An 18,210-nucleotide genomic window follows, 5' to 3' on the forward strand; every position below is an offset into this window, starting at 1 on the left:
ATTTTGAAATGTAAACCAATGCCTCACACCAAACTTGGGTCAAGAAGAAGACAGGAACAGGAAATGTTGCAAGACTCTGCAGTGATCACTTGAACAGTGGCTTGAAAAAGACACCAGGTAAATGAGCTGTGTTTGCCCTTCATTTACTCAGGAAGCTCGGTTCAACAGCTCTAAAGTGTTAAGAAACAGGTGGCTTGTCAAAATGCTTCATCTTAAGCCCAGAATGGTCTTGGGCACAAGCACAACATACAATAACAACAGATTTCTTTTATAGAATTCTTTTGTTATGTCACCGATAATCGGGACATGAAAATACATAGGAGAGAATGTTTTTACTATCATTTCAAGTTGTTTAGGCTAATTTTATTGTGGTCTCAAAGGTCACAATAACTGACAGAGGTAACAGGGCAGGACAATGGAGACACACAGCTTTTGAACTTGTGACTGAAACCTCAAGTAACTGGACAACAGAGCCCACCATAACCACAGAAATAAAGAAGGCCGATGTAGGGATAATCGTGTAAAATGTCACATAGGCATTTAGGAAAGCACGCCTTCCTATGCTGGTCTCACAGACTCCATAGAACCAACACAGATGTCTCCAAGCATGGTAGTCATAAATCTCAGAAGGAAATATACAAATCACAACTTTTGTGAGTTCTGTCTTAATTTCCTTCTTTTATTTGTCATAATATTTAGCAAATAATCTAGGTGGAAAGAAGGAGCTGCTGTGTGTGTGTGGGGGGGGGTAGTCTGAGTGTGAAATGTCCCCACAGGCTTCTGTGTGTAAACACTTGCTTCCCAGCTGTGACGCTGTTTGGGAAGGTTGATACCATGGCCTAGGTAGCAGCAGATGGGATCACTTGGGCAGGGCTTAAAGAAGACATCTGCTTCCTGGTCAGTCAAGATATGAAAAGGTCATCCTGTTAACTACTGCCACAGGCAGAGCTGTCCAGCTGTCATGCCTCCCTACCACGGTGAAATGTCCCTTGAAGTCAAGAGGCAAAAGAAATCCTCTTTCTCTTTGGTTGTTTCTATCAGGTGTTCCATCCCCACAAGGAAAGTAATGGAAAGTTTATAAGTGCAAAGAACTAGAATTCTGCTCTCAGAATTTTTAAATTTTTCAGAGAAGGCAGAGATTGGGGCCCCGCAGACAGTAAAGGGCAAAGGTAGGGTAAGCCCGTACTCAGTTTCCCTGTGCACTGACACTTCTCTTGGGGCACAGGTGTGACAAAGATCATTTGTTTACTAACTTCAGCTGTTTTTCTAAACTTTGTTCTAAAGACTGAAATGCTGATGAGAACTGTCAGACTGAGAGATACCCACGACCCTCTTTTACTAGCTACAATTTCACAGTTAATCAGAGCCTATCGATCTGCCATTCCACACTGTCTCTCCAATTTTCTCTTTTTAGTAGCATACATTCACTGTATAAAATGGGTCTGATTATATTTTCATATATATCTACATCATGTCCTTCCATCATTCAACCCCCAATTGTCTCTGTTTTCTCCCTCTGTCCAGTTGTCTACTGGTCAAAGGCAGCACGATTTTCACATGCTTTTACCTTTCCCGCTAATCTTGCTTTTAAGAAAACAACCACTTCTTTTGATGGAGGAATCTCCTTTAATTATTATTATAAAATGTAATATAAAATTCTAAATCAAGAAAATATTTTTAGATTTTTATCATGCTTTCAAGGTGGAAAGAAATTCTGTTTGCAAGAGGCTGTGTGTCGTGGGCTTTGGAATACCTGGAAAGGACAGTTCAAGGGTCATATTCAAGTCCCACATGGTAAATATGACTCATCATGTTAAGTAGCTTCCATGCTCAGCGTGTAAGAAGCAGATGAGAAAGCCAGCAGGTCACACACTGCAACCATATTTCTGAGTTAATAGCAGCTGCGCATGCGCACACACACACACACACACACACACACACACACACACACACACACCAACTCTTATTGATGAGCTGTTTCCATGGCAGACTGGCAAACAGAGGGGAAACTGAGCCGCAGGGAAAACAAGCAAACAAAAGCACTGTGCTGAAACTCTCCTCAACAGCATGAAGGAAACAGCACACGTTTGCCAAGAACATCTCTCTGTACAAATGTTCTCTTTGCTCCACAAGTTTGCTCCAGACAGAAAATTCATTTTTCAGAATTAATGGGAGCAAAGCAATTCAAATTCAGGCCGACACCGCAGTCTCTGCGGCCCCACGGGTCCTCTGTCACGGAGGGTCTCACGGGTCCCTTTGTGCAGGGCCCCTTGAGGGGCAAGGGTGAGTGAGTTACAAGCAGATTCCATGGCAGGGCTCTGCCTAGCCCAGAAATCTGTCACCCAGGTATGGAATATGCGGTGGTCTTCTGGAACCTCCCACAGCCATCATACACACAGAGAGAGGCCATGCCTGCCTTTCTGCCTCCCGGACACCATCTGCCCCAAGCGTACTGACATACGAGGAATCTCTAGAATTAGGAGTTGAGGAAGAGAGCGTGGCAGCCTAAATGCAAGGACTACTTGGATTTCTTAATTTGGGTCAAAATTTGAGCCAAAACTATTCACTGAAGTGAACACCCATGGAGTTTCCACAGGCTGACAGCCAGCGGAAGAGAGCGATAAGACGGGAGGAAATGGCTGGCTTGTTGGTGCAGAAGCCTGTGTCTCAGACCCACCAGGAACAGTTCTCATGTGAAAGGAACAGAGAGTTTGAGAAATGGATTTATCCAGAAATCTAGCTATTTCAACAATCCTGATTGTGTCCACTGGTAAAGTGTGCACGTGATGCCAGGTAGGTTCTTAAAATTGAGCTTGTGAAAGGCGAGACCCACTTGGGTGGCACCCTGAAATGACTCTTTATCTTCTTCCAATTACAGCTACTTAGCATGAGCGGCAGAGGTCACAGGAAAACTGTGACCCACCCACTTAAGCCAGAGACAGAGGAGCTGCGTCCTAGGTTTCAAGCGAACGTGCATTCTCTCTCCATTAAATCAAACATTCCCCTCAGCAGTATCCACAATTTGGACAAAGCTTAAGAAGAAGAAGAAAAAAAATGAAGCCCTTAGCATCTGTGTGGGCTGGGAATGTGAGTCAGTGGGTGGATTCTTAACACTGCCTATGTGATTGGGAGAAGAAAACATGTTTATTTGTTAAAATGGAAACAATCAGTAATGACAAGGGAGCTGGAATATTTAGACAGAGCTGTAATGGAGCCCAGAGGGTGATTTTAGTTCTCATGAAACAAAGTCCCTTCTTAGGAAACAGCATAAGTGTTCTTAATAATCGCTTCCCAGGGTACTCATTTTAAAAATTCTATCTAAATAAGCAAGGGTGGGTGTGTGCATGTGCGTGTGCGTGTGCGTGCGTGTGTGCATGCGTGTGTGTGTGTGTGTGTGTGTGTGTGTGTGTGTGTGTGTGTATGGTTAGGGTACAGTTGAAATGTCTCTGTTATTTGTACTATGTCTTGCTTATCCAATTAGGCAAGATAAGTATCTCCGTTTACATTAGTTGTCTAGGATATTATAAACACTTGTCTTTAACACAACCGTCACCAAGGTGACCCAATGGCGCTCAACGCTGTGAGTAACACTGATTTGAAACCAGCCTGAAAGAGCCCTAGTTATGAGGGACTGAAAAGACATTTTGGCTGAAATTTTAAAACTTGTTTTCAAGTGTGTGAGGCTTCCTGCCAGTTCCTGTCTGTGGAAGTCATTTCCGGTCCAGTGTGATACCCTTGGCTGTTACTAACAGGATTATTCACAGAGGATTTTTTTTCTTCTGGCCCTAACGCAGCCCCCTCCTCCCATCGGTCACTGCCAAGATCTTTGTCCAAGGGGATTGTTTGATTAAAGGCAGAGGACCCTGGTTATTTGCTCATGATCACAAACCAGTGGAAGACCCCCAGAACCAAATCCAGCATTCTACTCTTTCAAATGTGAATATCATAAGCCATCCCACCATGATACTGAAGAAGCCACGCACCTCAGGGCTTCTTCCTATAGTACTTACTGGATGGTGTCAAACTGAAAAGTCATTCTAGGGTGCAGCTGGAAAGAATAGGGAGGTACTGGCCCTTCTGAAAAGACAGTATTTCTCTGAGTATATTTCTGTTCGTGGGGTTTACTGAAAGGTGACTGCTGTACCGTAACACTGGTACTGACTCTCCAGCACGCAGTGAGTACTTCCTGTCCCCTACAGTCTCAGCATCTCCGCAAACTCAATTAGGAAAACAAGCCTTTCTGCACACAAAGTAAACATTTCTCTTTAATAGCAGATTTCACGCATGTGTGGCAACAGTTACACAGAAGTTCAGTAGACTTCGTGTTGCCTCTACACGCTGTATCTGGAATAGTGGTAAGTAACGGAACACGGTATCTCTTGTACCTATGATATGACTCCAGCATGAACATAACCTTCCATTATGGTAAAGACCCTTAAATAACCATCCACTGCACATTTACCAGTTGAAAGGACTCGGGATAATGGAGTTCTACACACTCTTTCTCTCGAGTCAATGAATACTGTCCCTAGAGACTCTGTCTCTTTGGGATCATCATGATCTTCTGCCTGAACTTCAGTGAGCTTGATTTTTGCCTTTATTCATTACTAAGCAGGATAGAATTAGTCTACCTTCCTCTTCATGCTGCCAGACCTTAGCAAGCCTTATATTGACATTGGCAGCTGATAATAAATGTTGAACCTAAGAATCATTTGTCTCTGAGCGCCTACATGGATGAGTTGAGGGTTTAAGCATTCTGCCATTTACCAGAAAGGACCCCGAGCCAGCCTTTCTATGAAAAGCAATAGAGGGAGCATAAAAGCATTTCAGTATTATGCCTCTTTTAAAGGCCTTGGGTAGGCTGACACTTTTGAAGAATCACCAATAATATTACTGCCGTGTATTAGCAAGTTTGACAATCAACACAGTCACTTTATAACTGATAAATATATTTTGATGCTTTCTTGAAATACAATGATATAATTAGAGAAGGACCCACACATTCTCAAACTGCCAATATTAATGTTTAAGTCACAAGGGCTTGTCCAGCAGCTTTTAAAGTTCAAGTCCAACCCACTACTTGTTAATTTTTTTTTTACAGTTATCTAATTCAAATTCACCATGATCTCCATGATGTTTTAAATGATGTTATATGCCACAATGGGTAACTTTAATATAAGTTATTATAGTAAAATTTTACTCTTTCTGTCACTCCATGTACTTAATTTCATTATTTCATGTTTGAAAACAACAAAACATGAATAAAACAACATCATGACACAGAGTGGCTTCTTCCATTTGGCATTTAATTGTATAGTCTCCTGAAAATATTATGAAAGGTTCTTCTTAAGTGCTACTGATAACGAACAAGAAGACTGTGAATGGTTCAATTCCCTTATGACATTAGCTAAGTCACATAAATAAAGACTCGTTTAGGATAAAAAGTTAATGTGTCAAAGGCACTCTAACTGGAGGAAGGGAAGACTGGTAAGAACCGGTGAAATATAGGGCATTTTCTTTATAAGACAATGTTAGTTGTAAAATGAAGTGTTGGCAAAGAGGATTATCAAAAGATCTTGCTCTGATAAAGGAGTATGAGCATTCAGGAACTAGCATGATCACTAATGTGATCTGAAAGTATGATTCTTAACCTATAAAAATCACATCATTAGTCGTGTTAACTTATCCAATGCAACACATCTTTATTTTCACAGATAGAACAGACCTCCTCGTGGGTCTAATAGAGCATGGAACGTTTCAAAGGCACAGAAGCTAAATTAATGAATATAGTATACAACATACCTACAATGCAGCTAAAATGGGAAGTTTAAAAACTTGTGGTAAACTGCAGTCATTATGGCAGTTTCTTTGCTACTTGATACTTTTTTGATTGGTATGAAAAGGAGGAAGCATACCTGTACAGCCCGTTTTTCCTTTTTTCCCTGAATAGCCCATATCACAGTGGCAGATAAACGAGCCCTTAGTGTTTTCACAGGTCCCACTGAGGCAGATATTCGGATTCAGGTCACATTCATTGACATCTGTAAGATAGAAATATGATTCATATATCCATGCTTCTGCTGTAATGGATACTTTCTTCCTGAGATAAAAGAACTATGATAGAAAATTAAGAAAAAGTGAGATGCTTTCACTAAAAAAAATAATCTTGGAAAGTAAACACTATAAAATATTATATTTAAATGCCTTTACTCATAAAAATACATATGAAACTCCATGTACACTGGCATTTTTTTAGTTGCTGACTAATCGTGTACCCGGCTCTTATGTTTCCCACAATGGGGGGGTCAGGTGGTAAGTAAACGCACTGACTCCCGCTGAATAGAAGCGTGTTCATGTGATGGTTTCTCTAGGAGCCAACATTCTCTGTGGTAAAATAGCTGATTCTGACCGTGTGATGCCAGCAATTTAGTTTCCACATTTAAAAAAGAAAAGATAGAAGTGGGCTGGAGAGATGGCTCAGCGGTTAAGAGCACTGGCTGTTCTTCCAGAGGATCAGGGTTTGATTCCCAGCACCCACATAACAGCTTACAACCCTCTGTATTTCCAGTCCCAAGTGATTCAATGCCCCCTTCTGGCCTCCACTGGCACCCAGCATGCATGTGGTGCACATACAGACATGCCAGCAAAATACCCATCCATATATTGAATGTGCACATGACCCATCCTAGGCTCCTACTTTTGGCCAAGAGGGAATGACCTTTTCACCAGAAACAACTAAAAAAAGTTAAAAAGAAATTGCACTATAGATAGAAAGAATGCTTTTCTAGGGCCTGGACATTAAGCAATAAAAATACAGCAATTCCTAAAATAAAGAAACTTAATTAAGTGGGTTCGACGTTATTCTCAGATTACCGAGGAACAAATTCTAGGCCTGAGCCTGTAGGAGATGATACCACATAGACCAGATGACATCACAGACCCAGCAAAAACTCAGAAGGGAGAGGCACAGAGAGGGCACCAGTGACGTGCAGGTGACCTCTGCAGATGTCCAGCGCATTGCTGAGCTCACTCATCCACCCCAAGACACACATCACCCAGGCTGGGGGAGGTACTGTCCATCCAGTCCAGCAATCCTCGGCCTTCACAGAAGGCCTACAATGACGCCCCTTGCCCACAGCTAAACTAGAAAACCTTATACTTCCCAGGGACCCGAGCAGAGCTCCAGAAGGGTCTTGCCTCAGCAATGCTGCAAAAAACAGTTCTGGACTACGTGCTGCCTAATAGTGAGAGGTGAAGAAGGCTCAGCCTGGTCCAGATGACTGACATAACTGCATTCTCACAGTTCACCAATACTTCTAGAACACAGGCATAGCCAACATTTCCCAAGGTGGAATTTAATATGACTGGCTCACAATAAGAAATGATCAGGCGCCGGGCAGTGGTGGCGCACGCCTTTAATCCCAGCACTCGGGAGGCAGAGCCAGGCGGATCTCTGTGAGTTTCGAGGCCAGCCTGGGCTACAAAGTGAGTTCCAGGAAAGGCACAAAGCTACACAGAAAGACCCTGTCTCAAAAAATCCAAAAAAACAAAAAACAAAACAAAAAGAAATGATCAGGCAGGAGATGAACCAGGGAGACTGAACAAACCGATCTTTGCGTGACTTCACAATACTTGTGACTGAGCAGGCGAGTTAGTCCCTGCCGCCTTCTTTCTTACCTAAACAAGTCTTCATGTCTTCAGAAGCCATGAACCCATCATAGCACAGACACCTGTACTCTCCAGGTATATTTGTGCACTGACCGCCGTCACAGATATTGGGGTTATCTTCACACTCATCGATGTCTGAAGAGAAGAAAATCAACAACATGTTGTAGACATTGATACTGGCTCCATTATCCAGTGAGGAAGCAGTAGCTACCCAACTTGAAGAAATTCAGTCTGCTTGAATAAAATGAACACCTCCTTAGCTTTGTATAAAAGACCCCATCAGGTTATCCTGCAGACAGAGGAGGCAGGCAATCTCAAACTCTCAGTATACGATCTGAGGACAGGACAGACCCCACACTGATCTGAAAGGCCAGCAATAAGCATTTAAACAAATGAATTTGTAATTCAAAATGATTGTAAATTGTATTTTGTCACTGTCCAGTTACAAATAGTTACTTTCAACATTTACTTTGGATAGTCAAAGTTACAAAGAGGTGGGTTTGGGCGGGGACTTTTAAAGGTCAAATAAAATCATTGTGGTTCCTAAGTTCGAATTCTGTCCTTAACCAGAGCCAGAATCAAAGGCTGAGTCACCCACTCTACTTTTTATCTCTCCTCGGCTGTCTGACTCCTCCAGCATAAGGTAGGAAGGTAGGAGTGTAAGTTAGGAGAGGGATTCACAAACTTCAGCATCTATCCAAACACACGGATCAGCAAGATGACCCAGTACTTTTCAGTTCAGTAGATGTGGAGGGAGCCTGAGGCTTTGTACGTTCACAAATCTTTGGGTAATGTGGCTACTGCAGAAAACATACCTAGAATTGCACCAGATTAGGTTCAAGATCCAACTCTCCAAGATTCTGTTTAATGACAAAAATGCTTCCTATTCCATTCATTCCAGTGCCATACAAACTTTTCTTTCTCTTTCATACAATCTCAACTGCATTGTATAAATGATGATCTGGTGCCAAGTGTCTTGCTTAAGACACGCAGCTAAAGTGTGCAACAGACAAGGACTTGAACCCAAGGTTGTTAGATTGCAAAGCCCAGGCCCTGAGCAGCTCTGCTGGGGGGAACTGTCACTGAAGGACACAAGCAGAGGGTGAAGGTGCTCACCTGTGCACGATCTCTGGTCTGGCATGAGGGCGAACCCTGGCTGACAGCTACACTCATAGCTGCCTTCAGAGTTTGTGCAGAAGGTCTCACAGCCCCCGTTCATTATACTGCATTCGTCGATGTCTACGAGAAGAGAGGACAGTGTTAGAACGTTTGTTCTCTCCCACACTCTTGCGGGAATTGAATTACCGCCATAGAAGTATTAAGGGATGGGACTTTGCGGAGGTGATTAAGCTATGAGACTCCATTCTCTGGGTGGCATCGGTGCCATTATAAATGGGTGAATTTGGACACTTTTGTTTTCTTTTCTCTCTTGCCTTTCCTACATTTTGGTGCGGCAAAAAGGCCCATGCCCAATGCCAACATTTTGCTGTTGCTTCCCAGCCTCCAGAGCTGTGGGGCAAAGAATTTCTATCATTATAAATTAGCCAGTCTCAGGTATTCCAGTACAGCACATAAACACCGGCTGAGAGACACCTTCTTTTGTGTTCACAGTTATGGCAATCTTCATGGTCATTGATTCAGTTATAACCTTGAATTATGGCTTGATGGGCTAAGGTTCTGATCCTTTGCAAGAACCTGAATTGAAGTTTTGAGTTGTCCTTGGCTAGATTTCAAAAGAATTTGTGCTGATTTATGGTTTTGGGTGGAAACCATCTGAGACTTGGCAGCTCCACAGGGTGTACATCCCAAGCCAGCCCTAAACTGGCAGCATTTATACAATTCCACTTCGACTTTGGGCATGATAAAGTCACAGGGTCTCCTCTGTCACTCTTCACAGCAGGACTAAACCTACAGAGGACCAACCACAAAGCAAAATTCTTGTCCCACAAAAACCCACACTTCAGGAGTGCCAGACATGGCCTCTATTTTAGGGAAAGATATGAACATTCCGTGGCCTTCTTGCCAATGGTCACTATTTGAAAACTTGAGATGACCTCCACCACGTGGGGCAGAGACCTCACCTCATGTCTTCCTGTGTTTTCCCTGGCACTTGCCACGCTTAGCTCATCTCAGGGTTAATTGCTTTGACATGCATATGCTATGTTCATTATTCAAAAAGCATACATCAGATTACATATCTTTCCTTCATCTGCTTCTTTGAAAAGTGAGGTGTAAATATTGTGAGCTGCTATGAGATTTTACTTCCAGTGAAACAAGAAAGATTAAGGAAAAGCTTCTGGCTATGATAACGGAACTGGGGTGTTCTACAAGGGGAGGAAATACAATGCACCATGAAATAAAAAGGAGGCTAGAACTTACCAACACAGAAGAGCCTATCAGGAGTAGAGTGGTAACCCGGGTTACAGGCACACTGATACTTCCCTATGAGGTTCACACAACGACCATTGGGACAGAGGTGTGCACTCAGTTCACACTCATTGATGTCTGTGTGGAAACAAAGAACAGCATAGAAACGTAAACGTCCGAATCCGGCAGAGGTACAGGCCAAACACCTGACCTCACACAAGTGGTCTAAAAGAGTTCCTCCTTACCAATGCACGCGGAGATGTTTGGGGACAGTTGGTGACCAGGAGGGCATTCACAGCGATAACTCCCCTCTGTGTTGTGGCAAATGCCTCCTCGGCATAGGAGAGGATCTCTCTGACATTCATCAATATCTGTAAAACGGAAATGCTCCACAGTGAAGAGGTTGGTGCCCTGTTCTCCTCTGCTGATGCCCTGCTCTCCTTTACCAGGCCGTGCCCTTTTCCAACCCTCAGTTGCTGAGAGTCCTGACTACTGATGACTTATGAGTTCCCTTCTGGAAGAACTGCTGTCCACTTCACTCAGAAATGCCTGTGAAGTGAGAGGTCACACAACGCTTTCCCACATTAGAAGCAATCCACAGCCAGTCATTGATTGACTGGATTGGAAATAAAAATCCTTGACCTTGTCTCAATCCTGGTGCCATTCATACCTCCGGAGTGCCCTGTAAGGATCTGAGTGTGCCGCAATGGCAGCCAGACTCTGTACTATCCTGATTCTCTGCCATTCTGAGGGGTTCCTCGCTCAAAACAGTCCTTCAAAACCCATAACAAACCACAACACAAACAACCAAAATCCAAACCAATACCCAGGTCCACCACACTCGTGTGCAGGAATCTCATCTCCGACTCTGCTCATTGGGGACCTGACCTAAGGCAGCTTAGTTAACAGTGTCTTCTAGAACTGTCGGACAGACACCCCTGAGATGGGAGTCCTACTATAGCTGATGTCTGAATTGTTCTCAGTTCACTCTGTCAGGTGTTGAAGTTGCTCAAGGTCTCACAGCTTGCCATTGGAGTCATCCACGATTCTTCAACCCCCCCGCCCAGGTGTCTTCCTACGAGTCTCCCTCTGCCACAGACTGCCCTCCCTGGTCAGAAGACTGAGTAACAAGGACTGCCTGGGACACTACGATTCCTACGAGGAAGCCAGGCTTCCCGAAGTCCTTCGCGTCCTATGCCGGTTGAAGCAGCACACACTTACCCATGCAGTTCTTCATCATCATGAACCCACTTTCATAGCCTTCGTCACACTTGCATTCAAAGTCCCCTGGGGTGTTCACACACTGGCCTCGGCCACAGAGGTCAGGAGAGATGCGGCACTCGTCGATGTCTGCATGAAGAACAGCAGGCAGTGATAATGAGGGTGGGGACAGCCTGACAACGGGAAGCGACACGGGAAAGAGGGAGAGTTTGAAGAGACGCCCCCGCATGCCACCGCGGGCGGGAGAGCCCCACACTGACCTGTGCAGTTCCTCTCCTCAGAATCCAGAGCGAAGCCGCTGTCGCACCTGCACTTGAAGCTGCCGATGGTGTTTCTGCACTTGCCGTGTGTGCACAGGCTGGGTATCATCTTGCACTCATTGATATCTTCAGGAAAAGGAAAGATGCAAGGAAGAACAGCTTATGAGCAACCAGTCAGGGCATCTCAGGGTCCACACTTTAAACCCAGAATGCTGGAGGGCCTTGATTTAATATTCAACTTTAAAAATGTGTGATAATCCAGGGGCTAGGAGGCCATCCTGACTTCTACATTTCAAGAGAACTCTGTTAAGAAGGCTAGGTGTGCTGGTTTGGACTTCTAGCACCTTGATCACTTCCTGGGACACAGCAAGTGCTTCATAATCGCTGGCCAATGAATGTCTGACTGGTAAATGCTGCTTAGAGCACACAGACAATGACGAATACAGCATCAACCACAGCCACCCACCACAGCCACCACAGCCACCACCACAGCCACCACCACAGCCACCACCACAGCCACCACAGCCACCACAGCCACCACCACAGCCACCACCACAGCCACCACCACAGCCACCACCACAGCCACCACAGCCACCACAGCCACCACCACAGCCACCACCACAGCCACCACCACAGCCACCACCACAGCCACCACCACAGCCACCACAGCCACCACCACAGCCACCACAGCCACCACCACAGCCACCACAGCCACCACCACAGCCACCACCACAGCCACCACAGCCACCACCACAGCCACCACAGCCACCACAGCCACCACAGCCACCACAGCCACCACCACAGCCACCATAGCCACCCTGTCACCACAGCCACCCAGCCACCACAGCCACCACCACACACCCACCACAGCCACCACCACAGCCACCACCACAGCCACCACAGCCACCACAGCCACCACCACAGCCACCACAGCCACCACCACAGCCACCACAGCCACCACCACAGCCACCACAGCCACCACAGTCACCACAGCCACCACAGCCACCACCACAGCCACCACAGCCACCACAGTCACCACAGCCACCACAGCCACCCACCACAGCCACCACAGCCACCACCACAGCCACCACAGCCACCACCACAGTCACCACAGCCACCACAGCCACCACCACAGCCACCACAGCCACCACCACAGCCACCACAGCCACCACCACAGCCACCACAGCCACCACAGTCACCACAGCCACCTACCCACCACAGCCACCACCACAGCCACCATAGCCACCCTGTCACCACAGCCACCCAGCCACCACAGCCACCACCACACACCCACCACAGCCACCCAGCGACCCATCCACCTCAGCCACCATGGCAGCAGGATGAGGCTCCTATTTGGCTCTCTGATGCTGTCCTGCACACAACTTAGCATGACTTGGAGAACTTAAAGATGCTGTTTACAGTTTAAATTGTTCACAAACAATCCACACTCCTTTAATTTTCTCAGCATCACACATCATTACCACCATTTAAAGAGCTTCTTGTATATAAGAAGGCCATATGTCTGTAACATGTGACCAGGTTTTTCCCTACTGGAGCCTTCCCAAAAGCAAGAAACAGAAGTTCATTTCTGCACAACGTCATGACACCGAGAACTGGTGGGCTAGATCAAGACCCTCAAGGTCCTCGCAGCAGAGACTGCCACAGCCGTGGGCCACAGTCTTTTGAACTGATTTAAGAGAAATTTAAGGTAGTCATCTAGAAACTGCCTCTCTGGACAGGACAGTTTTAGGGATCACAGTCTCATAGAGTAACAGTTGAAAAAAAGAAGAGAAGGAGGAAGAGAAGAAAGGGATGGCGATAAGAAAAAGAAAAAAACAACCCTCGTTTTTCATGAAGACAATTTTCAGTGTGTATGTACTTAGCTCCCCCTTTTCTGACCTGACTGGGTCATGGAGACTATGATAAGGAGGTCTCTGACTTCCAAAGCCCAACATGAGAGACAGCGCGCAACACCAACCCAACTCTCCACTAATAGCAAACGCTGGGGCCTCTGCTTAACAGAATCCTTGGGAAACTGGGGTTGGGGAAACAGCTCACTGGGGAAAGAACCTGCTCTTTGAATCCCAAGCATCCACATAAAAAAGCCAGGGATGGCCACGTGGATCTGTCACCCCTATGCTGGGGACAGAGGGTGGAGATGGGCAGACCCTGGGACTTGCTGGCCAGCTAGCCAAAGATGGTGAGCCTCAGGCTCAGGAAGAGACACTGTCCCAAGAAATAAGGTGGAGGAAGACACCATTTTAGCCTCTGGCATTCATATGTACACACACTAGTAAGCATGCCCTATACCACACACACACACACACACACACACACACACACAGACACACACACACACACAGACACATACACACACACACACACACACACACACACACACACACACACACACCACTCCCTGGATAAACAGAATTCTTGGTAACAACATTTTTTTTCATATACTAAAGTAAACAATCACTACGCCATTGTCCATAGAAGTTAACTTAGTCTTAGAATTAGATTAAAGTTATATAACTTATTTTGACATGGACTTCAGATTATGGCATGACAAAAAAAAAACATTTGAAACACAGTGAGCTACAGAAATGAGACTCACTGCATTTGGACAAAGAGTATCTCTTAGTGCATTCTCACACCACTCACTAGCAACAGGAATGCTTCAACTAGGGACAAAAGGTCAACAGCATTTCGGCAGGTGGCATTTGACTTCCCTTCAGTTCTCAACTAGAATAGTATTACAGATTTATTTTACTAGTTAATGGATAGAAGAGGTAGGAGACCTCAAGAAGTTCTGAGAAGTGGGCACTGGAGGGAGCTTACCATTGACAAAGGCCGGGGGGCGGGGATAGGGAAGGAGAGCAGGAGGCAGGGATGGAGAGGGGTGGGAGAACGGCGGCGGGAACAGCCACACTGATGCAGCACACCGGGTTACACATGTTACATCTCCTGGTCTACAGGGAAAACCAGTCAGCCACAGAAGCAACGCACCTTTGAAGAACGGTTTCCCATTTGTAATCTCTTTTGTCGCAAACCCGGGTCCTCGGGGACAGAGCTCCTCATACTCTGGGGTGTTTCTCACTGGACACTCCTCACACTCTTCGGTTCCCCAGGCTGCCCCAACTGAACAGCAGCAGGCATCCATACGGTGACGGCCCGCGATGGGCAGGGTGCACTCCTCATCATCATACCTCAGGTAGCAGGTCTCCAGGCGGATGTCTGTCAGAGGGGGCGGGAGACTGAGGACAGCTGTCCTTCATGGTCCAAAACTACCAACTTTTGTTAGGGAAAATACAACACATGCTAATTTTCTATATCCGTGACTACACTTTTTTTTTCCCAGATGACAACCAGGGTTCTGTAGTAGGTATTCCTGCTAATGAAGACTTTCTTCCTTTCCTCAGGCATGTTTATATCTCCTATTTGTGAAAAGCTCCCTTCTGACTTTGGGTGGTTTTTTTTTTTTTGATAATTCTACACAGGCAGTCAATAATGACTGAGCAGTGTCACTTTGCTATTTGTGGACATCTTCTTGTAAAGTCAAGTTCATCACCAATGTATGCATTCCACGATATCTTGGCATCTCCTCTCTACCCAAGAGCAAACTCACTCTGTTGCTGGAATGCATCATAGTACTCGAACACTGCGGCCTCAGACTGACTTCATTTCTGGAGAGGTGGAATACTGGTCTGGAATGAGGGCTTTCCTACTTAAGATTCAAGAGAAAATGGCAAACAAAAGCTATCCAGTCTTCTAAGGCGTTTTCACTTCAATATGTGTGCATGTGTACATTCTCTGAGGGTACTCCTCTTCCTAGCCCCAAACCTAAGGGACCGTGAAGAAGACTGACAGACCAGTGTACTGAAGACCTGCATTCTGGGACTGTTCTGCAATCAACTGTTTCATAACGAAATCAGCCTGCCTGAACCCAAATCCCCATGCTGGCTGAAGGATGTTGCACCCATCTCCAGGAAGCGTCGTGATGCTGATGAGATTATGTACCCAAGAACCTCGAAATACTATCCAAGTGCATCTTTCTTCTCATTTGCCTTCCCAATGCAGTCCTAACTATTTGTCTTAGTGTTAAGTTTACCCAGTGGTTAAAAAAAAGTCTTCTGAAGCATCTAAGCATCCCTATGTCCAAGTTTCCCAGACTAAGACAGGTAATTTAAAGTAAACTCCACATTAAAGACTGGGGCATCTTTCAATTGAGAATCTAGAAGAATGTTTTCATTAAATAAAAATTCCTCCTAAATAAGGAAAGATTTGGAGTTTGGTTTGCTGGTATCCTTAGTTTCAAAAAGACTCTAGTCTCTGAACTCCCTTTCTGTTCCATATCGTTGACACTTTAAAATTCTGTCTCTACAGGTTGCCCTCATGTGTAACTGACCAAAATTCCTCAACTGTACAGCGTGTCTTTTATGCACATAAAGTGGTCTTCACTAGGGATATTCTTCCGAGTGATACAGCGTTGGGTATGTACTATAAGTGATGTCATCTCCAGGGTCAAAGGTAAGAAACCAGAGAGCTTCTGGACATCGTCCTGGCAGTGAGACGCCATGGTAGTGACACTAGGAGCCAGGCAGGTACCACAGCTAAGAGCCATGGGGCAGCCTTCGCAAGACTCCACGTCTAGATTCTATGTCTAGTCTCTTCCATGTCACTGGGATGGGATGACTGGATGTGAAGTACCCCCTGGACTCTAGCAGTTGGCATGGAGATTCCCAGACAATCAGTAGAGATAGCATTGTGCCCTCCCTCCCTCCCTCCCTCCTTTCCTCCCTCCCTCTCATGGGAGGATTTCTGCTCCTGACATCAACAGGGATTTCCTATAAGGACCTATCTGATCAGTTATAGCACAGGCCTAGAGGAAATGGGGTGCAGCATCCCATTAAGTGCAAATGTTCTTCTCTGTACCACTCAGCATGCATGCATTCTGCAGCTCACAGCATATGGGCAGTGCTGCCATAGCAACTGTGGTGGCAGTGATTCGAAGAATGGAGAGAACAAGAAGGAAAGACTAAAGCCTTTCCTCTGTGCTTCCTAACTCCAAGAAAGCCATCATAGAGCTTAACAGAGGAGCTAGACCTGTGTGTGTGTGTGTGTGTGTGTGTGTGTGTGTGTGTGTGTGTGTGTGTGTGTTTCTGTGTTGCATCTTATTCATCCTTACCAAGGCAGATTCTTCCTGTGGCATCCAAAGTCATTCCACTGGGACACTCGCACTTGAATGAACCCCTGGAGTTGACACATAGGCCATTTTTGCATACTCCTGGGAACACTTCACATTCATTGATATCTAAAGGAGAATAAAAAAAGAGCATTAAGTCAATATATCTGTGTAGTTACGATAATTATCACCAAAGAAAGGGCCTTTTGAACCTCAAAAGTTCAGAACACTAGCTTGCCTCCCAACAGTTTGTACGAACTTCTGATGTGTCTAAATAGCAACCATGGGTCTGTTCACTAAAACTAGGAGTCTCTCCACCGGCCTCTGGGAATAGTGTTTGAGTTGTAGAGATGGGTCTCACAGGTTTAGGGGAACAGCTCTGGTAAATAAGGTTCTGAGAGTTATAATTAGCTTTAGGAGACAAGATGACTGGAAACAGACAAACGAAGTGTGCCCTTCCAAATTATCAAAGAAGAAAAGGCTTGAGTTTGAGTATATAAAAATCAAATCCTGCTGTGGGATATGTGGGCCAGTCCAGGAGTATTGAGCCCAGGTGGTTGGTTGGTTGAGGGAGGGTCAACACACATGAACACCCATTCATCATCCAACAGTGCTGCCCAGACCTACCAATCCTTCCCAATTTGCCTCATGGAGCAGTGTGTTCTCTGCACTTAATTTGGAAAAACAGACATCATCAAATTAATCCAAAGAATGGCAATCCAAATGCCAAAAAGAGGGAGCCTTAGTTAAGAAACACACACACACACACACACACACACACACACACACACACACACACACACACACAGAGTGTTTATTTTAAAGAGGTCACTCTCCAAGCCAAGAGCCTTGAGGAAAAGTCTCACTGCTTTCTTGAAGGAAAACTAAATGGAAATGAAGTCGAATCTACTTTTGGGGGTTGTTCCTGGGGCTTTTCCTCTGACATTTGTATACAAAAACGTGCTGTTAAAGCTCAGATAAGTTATGAACCAGAAAAAAGCCAAAGGATTCAGTCATCATTTGGAAAGCAAGCCCTTGGGTGGGGGTTGCAGTAGTCCTCTTTGTTTTACCAGGAAAAAAATTCATTTTTGTCCCACATACGGGACTAGCTGTTGTTTTTAAATATTTCAGCTGCTGTGTCATTGTCAGGCTGTGTTAGTCACCGTGACCTATATCTACTCAGGCCTCCGTGAGAAAGAAGCACAGCAAACTGGAGCGAGTGCACACAGACCCTGAAAACAGGCAACTGAGCTCACCCCTCCAAGTCACCCATGAATGTGACACACATAAACAAGCAACGGCAATAAAAAACAGGGCTAACCAAGAACGCAAACTCGACAGTCTGTGAAAAAAGGAAAATCTTGCTTTCTCGCTCCTGATCTGCAGATAGGATTTTGAAAATGCAGCCGCTCCAAACGATGTATGGTCATTCTAAAGCATTTCCAGCCACGCTGTCCTTTGGCTGTAGTGATCTGACTCTGGCAACAGCTTGTGCATTTAACATCTGTT

The 18,210-nt window shown here is 45.3% G+C and overlaps 1 protein-coding gene across 2 annotated transcripts in view; it reads right to left on the reverse strand.

Moving 5' to 3' along the window:
- Window positions 1–18,210, reverse strand: part of Fbn1 (fibrillin 1) — a 211,211-nt gene that overhangs the window by 54,312 nt on the left and 138,689 nt on the right. For both annotated transcript variants that reach the window (XM_052722762.1, XM_052722764.1), the window contains 9 exons: window positions 16,705–16,830; window positions 14,526–14,753; window positions 11,517–11,642; window positions 11,257–11,385; window positions 10,281–10,406; window positions 10,048–10,173; window positions 8,785–8,907; window positions 7,678–7,803; window positions 5,916–6,041 (listed from right to left, as the gene is read on the reverse strand). In XM_052722762.1, the coding sequence (XP_052578722.1) occupies window positions 5,916–6,041; window positions 7,678–7,803; window positions 8,785–8,907; window positions 10,048–10,173; window positions 10,281–10,406; window positions 11,257–11,385; window positions 11,517–11,642; window positions 14,526–14,753; window positions 16,705–16,830 (1,236 nt within the window). The remainder of the gene's footprint in view (window positions 1–5,915; window positions 6,042–7,677; window positions 7,804–8,784; window positions 8,908–10,047; window positions 10,174–10,280; window positions 10,407–11,256; window positions 11,386–11,516; window positions 11,643–14,525; window positions 14,754–16,704; window positions 16,831–18,210) is intronic.

Source organism: Peromyscus californicus, unplaced genomic scaffold (assembly GCF_007827085.1).
Source record: "Peromyscus californicus insignis strain IS unplaced genomic scaffold, ASM782708v3 Scaffold_7__1_contigs__length_154581171, whole genome shotgun sequence".
NCBI classification, from domain to species: Eukaryota; Metazoa; Chordata; class Mammalia; order Rodentia; family Cricetidae; genus Peromyscus; species Peromyscus californicus.